This window comes from Rhinopithecus roxellana, chromosome 13 (assembly GCF_007565055.1).
Source record: "Rhinopithecus roxellana isolate Shanxi Qingling chromosome 13, ASM756505v1, whole genome shotgun sequence".
Lineage (NCBI taxonomy): Eukaryota > Metazoa > Chordata > Mammalia > Primates > Cercopithecidae > Rhinopithecus > Rhinopithecus roxellana.
In genome coordinates, this window is record NC_044561.1 from 121059042 (window position 1) to 121071781 (window position 12740).

A 12740-nucleotide genomic window follows, 5' to 3' on the forward strand; every position below is an offset into this window, starting at 1 on the left:
AACTCAAGGCCAGGTACTGCATTCTGAATCAGAATCTCGCAGTGTTTCTGTGAATAGACTTTTTTGTAAATACGACCTTTAAGATATTGTATTATGTAAAATATGTATATACCTTTTTTTGTAGGTCACAACAACTCATTTTTACAGAGTTTGTGAAGCTAAATATTTAACATTGTTGATTTCAGTAAGCTGTGTGTGGAGAGGCTACCAGTGGAAGAGACATCCCTTGACTTCCGTGGCCTGCGGGGGGGTAGTGCTCCACAGCTTTTCCTTCCCCACCCCCCAGCCTTAGATGCCTCGCTCTTCAATCTCTTAATCTAAATGCTTTTTAAAGAGATTACTTGTTGGCCGGGCGCGGTGGCTCAAGCCTGTAATCCCAGCACTTTGGGAGGCCGAGGCAGGCGGATCACGAGGTCAGGAGATCGAGACCCTCCTGGCTAACACGGTGAAACCCCGTCTCTACTAAAAATACAAAAAACTAGCCGGGCGCGGTGGCGGGCGCCTGTAGTCCCAGCTACTCGGAGGCTGAGGCGGGAGAATGGCGGGAACCCGGGAGGCGGAGCTTGCAGTGAGCCGAGATTGCGCCACTGCACTCCAGCCTGGGTGACACAGGGAGACTCCGTCTCAAAAAAAAAAAAAAAAAAAAAGAGATTACTTGTTTAGATGTAGGCATTTTAATTTTTTAAAAATTCCTCTACCAGAACTAAGCACTTTGTTAATTTGGGGGGAAAAAATAGATAGGGGGAAATAAACTTAAAAAAAAATCAGGAATTTAAAAAAATCGAGCAATTTGATTGAAGAGAATCTTTTGGATTTTAAGCAGTTCGAAATAATAGCAATTCATGGGTTTTGTGTGTGTATGTTCAATTATGTTACCTTTTCATCCCCTTTAGGAGCGTTTTCAGATTTTGGTTGCTAAGACCCGAATCCCACATTGAGATCTCGAGTAGAATCCTTGGTGTGGTTTCTGGTGTCTGCTCAGCTGTCCCCTCATGATACTAATGTGATGCTTTCATTATGTCCCTGTGGATAGAATAGTGTCACTGTTACTTCTTAAGGAACTCAGTACCCAGCACAGCCAGTTTGACTGTGATTCAGAGCCACAGTCTAACTGAGCACCTTTGAAACCCCTCCCTCTTTTGCCCCCTGCCACTTTCTGCTGTTGCCTCTCTTTGACACCTGTTTCAGTCAGTTGGGAGGAAGGGAAACATGAAGTTTAATTCCCTTTATCTGGGTTACTTCATTTGGTTCAGATAGTTGAAGGAATTGGGTTTCTGAATGTCTGTGAATTTCAGAGGTCTCTGCTAGCCTTGGTGTCATTTTCTAGCAATAACTGAGAGCCAGTTAATTTTAAGAATTTCACACATTTAGTCTTTCTAGATGTCTCTGAAGGTAAGATCATTTAATATCTTTGATATGCTTACAAGTGAATCCTGATTATTTCCAGATCCACCACTAGAGTGGATCTTATTTTCAAAGCAGTATAGACAATTATGAGTTTGCCCTCTTCCCCCCACCAACTTCAAAATATATCTTAAGATTGTAAATCTGAAAACTTCCATTGTAGTGGCCTGTGCTTTTCAGATCGTCTACTCTCCTGTTTGGAGACAGAGGCACAACCAAGTCAGTCTGTCTCTGTGTTTTTCAGCTCAATTGTGTCTGAACCTTCAAGTGATGTGTGTGGGGAGAAACAGAATGGTGCTCTTACCTTTCTTGACTTTAAAAAATTATTTAAAAAAATAATAAATTTTTTTGCAATCCTTTCCTCAGACCTGGCTGCAGGCTAACTGGAAGGCAGCACTCCCTTTTTTATATGGTAGAAAAATGAAGTTTATTATAAGTTTTTATATTTTCTACTTGTTCATTTGGTGCAAACTCAAGATTTTGATTTTCTTTTAATAGGTGCAGTCTTTGAGATAATTTGTTTTTACCTGTATTGCCCTTTATCTTTTTAAGATAATTCTTTGTACTCCTGCTGTCTACCTCTCCTCACACCCCAGCACCCCCCATTTTTTCAGACCTTGGTATCTGTTGGGTGAACAGTATAATCTTTTCATCTGCTTTTAGAATGTGGGATATTTCCAGTACCTACTTTTTTTTTTTTTTTTTGCTGAATCCAAAGATATATAAATAAAAAATATATATTTTATAAAGATTAGAATGATATAAAGGAGATACATGTTTCTTCCTTTAAAAAATAAATGGAAGTTACTTTGTTAATGTTCATATTATGATGCCACTTTTCTAAACTGCATCTGGATTGAAAGGTGTAAATATCTATAACAGTGCTACTTAGTTATCAGTATTTAATATCTGAGGTGAGTTGGGGGTATCTATATTGGGGTAGGGTATTACAGAAGATAATTGGCTTGATGTCCTAGAAGTTCTTTGATCCAGAGGTAGGTGCAGCTGAAAGTAAACAGAATGGATTGCCAGTTACATGTATGCCTGTTTTTATTTGCAGAAGCTGTGAGTTTTGTTCACAATTAGGTTCATAGGAGCAAAACCTCAAGGATTGATTTAATCAGAGGAACAAGAATTGTTTTCAACTCCAAGGGCACACTGTTAATAACCGAGCAGGTGTTTTCTCTCTTCCTTTCTAATATATGGAATTTTGAAGAATGAAATATGAGAGCAATATTTAAATTCTCAGGAATTGACTTACACTCTTGAGAATGAATTCAGTTTCAATCAAGTTTACATTGTGTTGCTTTAAAAAAAAAAAGAAATTATTCTTTATCCTGCAAAGAATCGAAACCACATGAAATGACTTATGGGGGATGGTGAGCTGTGACTGCTTTGCTGACCATTTTGGATGTCATTGTAAATAAAGGTTTCTATTTAAAATTGGAGCCTGAAGAGTTTTGTTTTGTTTTGTTTTTTAATCCCTGTTGGATTAAGGGTAAAGAAGATTAAGGAAGTCTATTTCAAATAATGGTAACAGTTTCTGAAGTTAAAAAACGCCACTAGGGAGTTGCTAGGGAGCCTTGGCCTGTTGGGGGCATTGAAACAAATGTGGGTGCTTTAGGGATTATCTCTGTCATCTGTTAAATGAGAAATGGGTTGGATTGGTGATAGCCGAAATCTGTCAACTACTTGTATCAGGTTAGATTACCTGATATACAAAGAAGGGTTGGCCAAGGTGAATTTCTTTGCAATTGACTAATACTTTTAAAAAATGAAGTAGCCAAGCTGGTATACTATGAGACTTACCTGTAGTCCCTTGAAGTATGGTAGACTTTAGTCATTCTACAACCATCTACTCCCCTTTTAAGAAAATCTTCTAAACCCAAAGGCATTTTCTTCCAAAAAGATGTTGACTGGTAGTATCTTGAATACTTTAAAAAAACAGACACACCAAAAAACTCCCAAGAAATGGCCTTTTACAAAATGTCAAAGGTTTCTTCATACCAACTGCTGGTCATTGGCTGGGGTTTTGAACACTGTATGACAATACTTATACAAAATTGTTTTTACAAATACAGTTTCATCAAAACTTGGGACATACATCAACTACTTTTCAGTACCTTAAAAAAAAAAAACATCAGTTCTGGGACATAACAAATACTAGGAGAAACGGTATCTGGACAGGAACAGAAATGTCCACAACTGTGAAGGATTTTCTTTTACACTGGCCACAGAGCGTTTATTGACACTACCACTCCTGAAAATTGGGATTTCTTATTAGGTTCCCCTAAAAGTTCCCATGTTGGTTACATGTAAATAGTCACATATATACAGTGAAGACAGTTTCTTCAGAGGCAACCAGGGTTTATAGTGCTAGGTAAATGTCATCTCTTTTGTGCTACTGACTCATTGTCAAACTCTCTGCACTGTTTTCAGCGTCTCCACGTTGCCTCTGTCCTGCTTCTTAGTTCCTTCTTTGTGACCGAAAGAATAAGAAGATTTAGAACAGGACTGCTTTTCCCCTATGATTTAAAAATTCCAATGACTTTTGCCCTTGGGGGAAATTTCCAAGGAAATCTCACTCACTCTCTTCGTTTTCCTTTGTGAGCTTCTGGGGAGGGTTAGTGGTGACTTTTTGATACGGAAAAAAAATGCATTTTGTGCAGCTGGTGAGGTATAATCCAAAGCAAAAGCAGGGGCAAAAATGGACTTCTTGAAGTTCTCTCTGCTCCTGCTGGTTATCCTCCAGAATCTGCCATGTTGACTGAGAGTGAGTGCTTGCTTTCTCAGGCCTCCTGGCCAGTAGCATAGGTCTGCTGGAAATCACCCACATGGTTTTTTGTTGCCTGTGCAGTCAGGTGATGCCTCTATATGTTTTTGAAGGTCCACCTCTGTTGTTTCTTAACCTTCCCAGCCTTCCCACAGTTGTCCCCTGAAGAACGAAACAAACTCATCTTAGCATTTAGCTATCACGGTCTTTATCATGACTTCCTAATCAGTCCTATAGCTGAGGAAGCTTTGCTTCAAGGCTGCTGAGAATGACTATTTCTAGGTTACTTAGAAAGGGATTGCTACCACCTAGTCACCTCAATTTTTAGTTGTTTACTTATACACTCAATGCCTGGCAAGGATGGCATTTAAGGATCTGGATAGAATAGTGGCTAAGGAGATTGTGATATGCAAAGATTCTGTACCTTAATTCTCGAAGCACCAAAGAAAGGCTTAGGTGGCCTGTTACTAATGTCCTATTAAAGCCACACAGGTTTATATGCATATAAAGGAATAAATGAGTAGACCAGAGGTTGCAAATGGCAGCTCACCAAGGAGGGTAGTTTGCCCACATGGTTAATTTAATGTCAAATGAGATGATAATGATAAAGAATTCTCACATATACCTGCATTTTTGGATTTAGTCAGTGAATTAGAAAATCTGGCAAACCTCAGCCCATTCCTGCGGGGAGCAAACTGGCCTGCTCCCTTTAGAATAGAGGTGAACTTTCCAGGTTGCCAGTCTCAGCCCCTGCCAGCCTCCAATGGCACTGGAGTGAGAGTCTGTAGCTGTAGCATGGGCTTTTTGGAAACCATTTAATGAGGCCATCCTACTGCTGATGTTGTATACCAGTTAGCACTTTTGCAGCCACAGCCTTCAAGATGCCTGGCAGTTTGTAGTATTTAAATGCTTCTCAACCTCTAAGTAATAGCTCAAGTTTACCAAGCAGAGATTATAGCGAGAACAGCAGGTACTGGACAAGGCATTAATGTAGAACATGAAATGGATTCAAGTGTTTTCTTAGGGAAAGGTGTGCATTGGTACTTCCCCGCCAGCCTCATTATGAGAACAAATGAAGGGTGGTATGTAAGACATGGCATGCAAATAGAATAGCATTGGCAAAATGAAGCAGTCAGAACCAGATCTCTATTTGTAAGCTGGTTCCTCAACTCACAGTGATTTGGAAGAAGGTCTCTTCATTTCTGGCCACTTTCGACGCTGAAACTGCCTAAGTTTTCAAGTGTCAAAAGGAGAATGAATGTTAACCATCACCAAGAAAGAAAAAGTCCCCAAAGAACTATACAAAGAAGGTCTCCTAGGTGACAGCTATCTTTGGTGGGTGATCCTGGTCTCGGGCAGACCAGAGGAAGGGCAGTGTCTCAACAGGTGCAGACTCACAGAGATGAGACTGAAGGATGGGCCAAGATAGGAGAACTTTGTTTCGGCTTTAATAATAAAACGAAATACCTGTATTGCTCATAGCTTCCTCCATCTTTAAGTCCTAAATGAAGGAGAAATAATAAAACAAAACAGGAGCAGATAGTTTAGGCAAAGCAACCCCAACACACCAGAAAACCATCTTATGCTTTTCTGTCACAATCCCATGATGCTGATAGTGTTCCCTATTCAAGAGTAGACGGAATTATGAGGGGAACCTGCCCTAAGTCTCCTAGGCTTAGTCTCCTAAGCCTTGTAGATTGCCTAAAATCCAGAGTCACCACGATCAGTTTCAGGACCCTGATGGGTTCATTCAGCGCTGACCTCAGTCATGGTGAGGGAGGTAGACGCGGACCTGAACATCTGTGCTCCAGAGGACAGAAAGCCAAGAGCCCTGACCAAGTGCAGGAGGGAGTAATAGCCTCAAGTTTACCAAGCAGAGATTATAGCGAGAACAGCAGTGTACCGGACAAGGCATTAATGTAGAACATGAAATGGATTCAAGTGTTTTCTTAGGGAAAGATGTGCATTGGTACTTCCCCGCCAGCCTCATTATGAGAACAAAGGAAGGGTGGTGTGGGCTCTGGGGAAGTTTTCCTGAGGACGTGGCAGGATCGAGTGCGTGGGCTCTGAGGTCAGCCCACCTTGTTCACTTTACTCCTCCATAGAATGAGGATAAGAAGATTCACCTCAAAAGCTTATCAGCTAACACATGTAAAACGCTCAGCACACAGCCTGGCACACAGTGACTAATACGCCATTGCACTTTGATCACAAGAGTAGCAGCGCTTGAGTGGCAGAGGTTAGGAAGCCACTAGTGAAAATTCCGATCATTATCAGGCTCCTCACCAGGAAGTATTAGTGCAACATCTTCTGTAAACACAGTAGCTCTCCCCTCTTCATAACTAGAGCTGACTGTGGCATCTGAATTCTTCCTCCTAAGCTGTGTAGCCATGTTCCTGACATGAACTCCAGGCGTCCTCCTAGACACAGTCCCTTCCCCAAGGGACTTCAAATACCAAAGGTTTTAGGCCACTCTCTTTCACTAGTAAGTGAACTTCATTTTTCTTTTTTTTTACTTTTATTTTTAGAGATGGGGCGACAGCTCTGTCTCCCAGGCTGGAGTGCAGTGGCGCTATCATAGCTCACTGTAACCTTGACCGCCTGGGCTCAAGTATCCTCCCACCTCAGCCTCCCAAAGCCCTGGAATCATAGGCATGAGCCACCATGCCTGGTCAGCTTTTTTCATCTTAAAATTTCTATCTAGTTGGCATTCTAAATTTAAAACTGCAGATTTTGTCCTGTCCCAAACAAAACTCAGGATTTACGTGGGACTCCTAATCCTGCACCTCCCATCATCATATTCTACTAGGGGCTTCACCACCTGAATTTGAAATCCATCATCTTCACTGCTCCCACCTCTAGTCCAAGCCACCATCATTTCTCCCTGGATAACTGCCATCTTCGCTGTTTGCTCCCATAAAGTCCCATTCTCCACCTAGCAATGTCAGTGCCCAGGTTAAAACCCTCCACTGGCTTCCTGATACACCTCAAATGAAATCTAAACTCTACCATGGCCTCTCACAGGGTAGCCTGATGCCCTCCTGCCACTCTCCACTGGCCTCAGTTGTGCTGGCTGTACCACCTAAGCTGCTTTCTGCTCCTCACACTTCAAGTTTCCTGGAACGCCAGCCCTCCATGTTTTCTCAGTGGTCGATCGTGGCCTACTCTTCAGGACTCAGTTCAGAGGTCTGACCCTGGTTTTATGAAGTGGTGCCTTTCCCCAGTCACATTGGATTCTACCATCCAGTTTTACTCTTTCCATACAAGCAAGAGGCCTCCCGCTGTGGACTGCTCTTAGGACAACACCGGCTCCACACAAGTCAGCCAGGATGGGGTCATCTTTAGTCAACATGGTTTCAGGTCTAAGTTCTCAGGAAATGTTTGTTGAATGCATGAGTGAACAAAAGGGAGGAAATGAAATGAGAGGGAATTCCATGTGTTTCCTGGACAGCTGATGCAGGTGTTCCTCTCTCAGGAAGCACAGCTTGTCAAAGGTCATCTGCCTGCTATGGACAGGGGCTCCCATGACTCGTCCGGAACTGCATCACCTCCCAAAGCCTGGTGATTTCGGGCTCATTCTTGGGGTAGACACCACCTCCTGAGTCCCTTCCTTTGGTTACCCTGCTCTCCAAAGGCCCCATGTTGGGGTGCCTACTCACCCAGGTCCATGTTTCGAGTCCGGGGGTTACACTGCTTGTAACCCTTGCAGCTCCTCAGCTCCATGAGCTGTACATGTAGCTGGTTGAGGACATCCCTGTCCAGTGTGTTCACTGCATTCATCAGCTAGTTGCAAAAAGGGTAGTCTGTCAACAAGGTAAGCACAGGGACTCTCCCCGTGCCCTTCTTCTACCAACCAGGGGACACATTTCAGGCAGGTGGCAGGTGGAAGGTGCTAGGGGCTGGTGACCTGCTTACTCCAACTTCTGCAAGAGCCAGCATTTGGAAGAGTTAGGTGACGTTTTGGCTTCGAGTCCCACCAGGTTCTCTCTTAATGAGAATGAAAACTCAGGAGAATAAAAACCATGTCTGTGTATTTAATGTTGGAGTTCTGCAGCCACTAGTCAGGAAACTTCCCAAGCTCGGAAAGAAAGCCTTCCAAGTCTCGGTTTTATCAGCAGCCTTCATTCAGATTTGCAATCCTCCTGATTGCAAAGCAGCCATTTGATGAAAGGATGGGTGGGTGACCCGGGTTCTTGTGCAGTCTGGTAGCTACCGGTGACGGACTTAACCTACCCCTTTGGTAAAGTATGAGGGTGAACCTATCTAAGGAGAAGGACTGGACACCTATATAGTAATTAAAGCATTTGTGCTGCTGACATTTAAACATCAGATACCATTTAAAAAATTATTTCAGGCTTTTCTTGAAAGGTCAAAGCCTGGGCAATACCAAGGCCACAGGACAGGAAAGCTCTAGTGCTGGAGCTCAGCAGTGACTGTCCCTGTACAAGTCATGTACGTGTACATGTTCCGATGACCAGACATGTCACTGCTCCTTCTGGTCTTGTGTGGTCCTGAGGCCACTTCAGTCGTGTGTGTGTGTTTAGATGGCTTACTGTACGGAAGCACTTAGCAGAGTGCTTGGTGCAGTGTGTTACTGTTACATTAGCCGCGTGGTCCGTGCAGGCCCTGCAGTGGGTAATATCTGGCTTGATCCTACAGCTTGACAGTTTTAGGAGTCTTCACAAGTTCCAGCAAAGCCTGGTTGAAGGCTGCATGTTAAGTTAGAGGGAAGAAGCCACATATATTACACACGCAGGGTGATGGAGGCAAAACGCAGGGTGATGGAGGCAAAAAAGGCTGATTGAACACGGAATCCCCCAATCTCAGCGGCTTCACAACTTACTCCCAGTGGCTCAGGGACTCAGTGGGACTTGGATAATTTGTCATGACTTCCCTGAGGTTGGGGGGGCCTACCTGGCAGCACTGGGGTACCCCATGCCCCCATCTCTCCAGCTCGGGTTGTCTGTACCTGGTAGGGGTCTGTGTTGAGATCAAAGTACTCTAGGAAGCCAGTTGCAAATTCACAGAAGAGGAAATTGTGAGTCTCGTTGATGGTCCTCATGCACCAGTACGTGTTATTGTTGGCGCTGGTGCAGGCACAGAAAGGCCCCACTGGCAAGGAAGAGAGAGCATGTCCTGAGTGCCTGCGGGAGGAAGCCCCATCTGCCAACAGTGATTCCTGTCACGGACAGCCCCCGAAACCAGTTCATTGAATGCCAAGAGGCTGTCCCAAGCACTGTGGACCCCTGGTGTCGGGGACCCCCTTTCTGAGAGAGGTCTGAGTCACTTAAGTGGAGAAGTTTCTTGGCCCCCCGGGCCCCAGCCTGTCCACCTCTGCCCTGGGCTTGCTCACGTGTCCAGAAAGGCGCCGTCTGCCAGTGCTGGTTGTCGTGGGTGAAGCACGTGAGGCCTGGCATGCTGCACGTGTCGTTGTTCTGCAGGCGCTTGAGCAGCTTGCGGAGTTTCTTCTTGCGCTTCTGCTCCCGCAACAGCCACACCTTGTCCTTCTCTTGCAGACCCTTCCTATGGGCGCAGAGGGCCACACACGCCTTGGGCCTCTGAGGGATCACTGACCCTGTGTCTCTGCTCTTCCTGTCCACCTAGGGGCTGGGCTGAGGCTTCTCCAACAGCCATGGGCATAGCAATTCAGGGTCCCAAGTTTCAGTGCTGATCCAAGGCAGAGCCGGGACCAGAACCTGGATCTTCTGTCATTCTACTTTAATTCCCAAGAGGGCACAGAGCTGGGGACAGAACCAGGCAGCTACTGGGACTCCTGTTGGCATCCCTTTCCCCTCCTTCCTGTGTCCTGCCCTGCTTGGTGGAGTTGCGGCAACCCCATTTACAGTGTTGATTGGGAAATAAGGCCTCTTCGAGGGCCACCGCGGACTTCCCAGGGAAGGGCCTGGACTTCTTTCCTTTTCTTCTGTATTTTAGCTTAAGGGAGGGCCACCTCCTCATGCAGGCCTCTGCATCTCTTCCCCAGGACCTTAAGCTGCCCTTACCTGAAAGGATGCAGACTGGAGCCTTTGTGCTTGAGGCGGCCTTTGTGCTGGGTGTGGTAGCTGTAACAGACCCCCCCAGCCCCAGGCTTCAGGAGTGGCTCAGAGGGCTCCGCTGGCAGGTGCAAACTGTGGTTTCTGGGACTCCCGTGTGTTGCTGCTGCCCCACCCCCCTGTTCCTCCTTCTGGGATGGTGGTGAGGAGGGTATAACCCTATCCCCAGGGCAGCAGGTACCTGCCTGGGTGGCTTCATTCTCCAGGCATGAGCCAGGACTCTTCCTGGGATTTTGCTAGACTTTAGAAGGTTGGGTTAGTTGTAATTTAGCCACGACTAGAAACTGGGCCTGGCTTTAGGTGCGTCAGCCTCAGCATCCTTTTTCCTTTCCTTTTGTGATGGTTAATTGTACACGTCAAAGCCTCAGCATCTTGAGGTTGGTTCCCTCACTGCCCTGCCTACTCACACTTGGTCGGGGTCAACACAGGGAAGCCTGTGTTTTGCAAGACTTTCTGGAAAGACAGCAGGGCTTCTACAGCTGTGCTGTCCAGTACGGGAGCCACTGGCCACAGGTGGCTACTTCAGTTTGAATTAAGCAAAATAAAAAATTCGGCTCCTTAGTGACACCAGCCACAACTTCAAGTGTGCACCAGCCACGCGTGGCATAGTGCAGACATAGCCCGTTTCCATCAGCACAGAATGTTCTACTGGATACAGCTGTTCTAGAGTTCAGTCCTTTGGGCCAGGGGATCCCTGAGCCGGGAACATGGACCTCAAACCACGTGGGGGATTTCTGAAAGGGCAATCGGCAGAGGCACTTTTCCGGCCTGGAGCCGGCTCTGCACAGCCAGCACGGGTCTCTTGCCAGCAGTACTGGAATCTGGGTGCCAGCCTGGCTGAGGAACGGTTCCGTGTGCCACATTGGCTGACAGCAGGGATGTAAATTATGGATTTTTTTTTTTTATGCCATGAGGGGAGAAGATTAAAAAAGATTAAAAAAAAAAAAAAAAAATGAAAGGGGTCAATCACGAGAGGGGATGAACCGAACTGTCCTGTAGAAGGGTATGGTCTTAGGTCCCTTTGCTACTGCCTCACCTGATTTTATGACAGTCACATTCTTCTGGCCGCTTTTTCTTCAGGTGACCTCGGACTTCCCTCAGGTTCTTAATTTTGTTCTGCAGGGTTTCAATCTGAGGGAGGGGCAGGAGAGGAGGCCTTGAAACCTTCACGGCTGGACAAGAAAGGCTTGGCCTGGTGACCGCCCCCATGCTGCCGTGTCTGCTCAGCAGCGGCAGCCTGCCCTGCCCGGGCCCCAGGGCCAGCACCGGCATGTTTGCGTGGGGAGGACTTGTTCCGCCTGCTGAAGGAAGCCCACCTTCCCCTCCGGCCAGCCCTTGCAAAGGAACCGAGTCATTTTCCTGGCCTGGCCTGTGGAGGAACCTGCTGAGCCCCCTGAGGGCGGCTCCAGTGTCTCCCCTGGGCTTGATGAAAGGCCTCATCGTAGCGTAGACTTCTTGTAAGTCAAAAAGGGGACAACGTGGCTAAGCCATCCTCCCTCAGACAGACTGGGCAGCAAGCTGTCTCATGTTGGGACTGACGCCTATCCCTGGGTTGAGGAATCTGTGGGGACCTCACTTCACCTCTCCGGCCTCTTCCCTGGGTCTGGCCTCACTGCCCTCCTACCGTGAGCCGGGGGTCCTGCCAGGCCCATGGTGGCTGACAGCACGCTCCTCTCCCGTTCTCCACTCACCTCGTGGTCGATGTGCAGCTTGTGGTCCTTCCAGGCCTGCAGGGACTTGTACAGGTCCAGGTCACACTGGACTGTATCGTTCTCCAGGATGTAGCACCTGCTTGAGAGAAGGGATCACGTGTGGCTCAGAGGAGGTGGAGGGGGACCAGCCCAGGGGCTCAAGAGGTGTGGGGAGCCCCTGCCGAGGTCTATCAGTCCTGTCCCCTTCACCCTCGACTTCCACCTGGACACTCACCGATGTGTCACTTTAATGGGGTTGGCGGCTGAGTAGTCGGGAAGGCCTCCGGTGCCACTGAAGTCCCCACCATCCTTGTCATCTTGGTCCTCAGGGGCCCCTGGCCAGTGCCGCTTGGTGAGGTTTCGGGGCTGGGCGGCATCACCCAGGCCTACGTGGTACACCCTGCCGTCCACCTCGATGGCCACTGAGCGGATGGAGCGATTGCGGGCGTAGCTGGCCTTGTACTCTGTGGGCATCAGGGGGGTGGCGGAGTTAGGGAGGCAGGAAAGGCTGGCCAGGCTCCCTGGGCAGTGGGTCCTTCATTAAGATAGGGCTGGGCTTCCAAGCATGAGGCTCAGCTTTGCCTGTGACCTGAGGGGTTGTGAAATCTACCCGCCTGCTCGCAGATCCTGGACCGCAGGGGAGGTCCTCAAGGCGATCCCGCCGGCAAAACTGAAGTCCTGGAGCCAAGAAGCCACTGGCTCTAGAGGACTTCAAGCAAGAACTGCTTGCGGGTTAACAAATGGCGGTACATCATCTGTACAACGGAATATGTGACCAGAACCAGAAGTGAGGTTCTGATTCATGCTAGAGCGCAGACG

General features: G+C 47.0%; 1 protein-coding gene across 7 annotated transcripts in view; it reads right to left on the minus strand.

Annotated features, from left to right (window-relative positions):
- SULF2 (sulfatase 2) overlaps nt 1-12740 on the minus strand; it is a 138086-nt gene that overhangs the window by 1980 nt on the left and 123366 nt on the right. For 3 of the 7 annotated variants that reach the window (XM_030915277.1, XM_010384149.2, XM_030915276.1), the window contains exons 12-21: nt 12157-12385; nt 11922-12018; nt 11267-11361; nt 10180-10239; nt 9531-9700; nt 9147-9289; nt 7837-7960; nt 5645-5678; nt 5352-5405; nt 3367-4339 (exon numbers count right to left, since the gene is read on the minus strand). In XM_030915277.1, coding sequence (XP_030771137.1) covers nt 4309-4339; nt 5352-5405; nt 5645-5678; nt 7837-7960; nt 9147-9289; nt 9531-9700; nt 10180-10239; nt 11267-11361; nt 11922-12018; nt 12157-12385 — 1037 coding nt within the window. In that variant the 3' untranslated portion in view covers nt 3367-4308. Of the gene's footprint in view, nt 1-876; nt 4340-5351; nt 5406-5492; nt 5679-7836; nt 7961-9146; nt 9290-9530; nt 9701-10179; nt 10240-11266; nt 11362-11921; nt 12022-12156; nt 12386-12740 lie in introns of those variants that run through there. The other 4 variants (XM_030915275.1, XM_030915274.1, XR_004052747.1 and 1 more) reach the window with 3 other exon arrangements.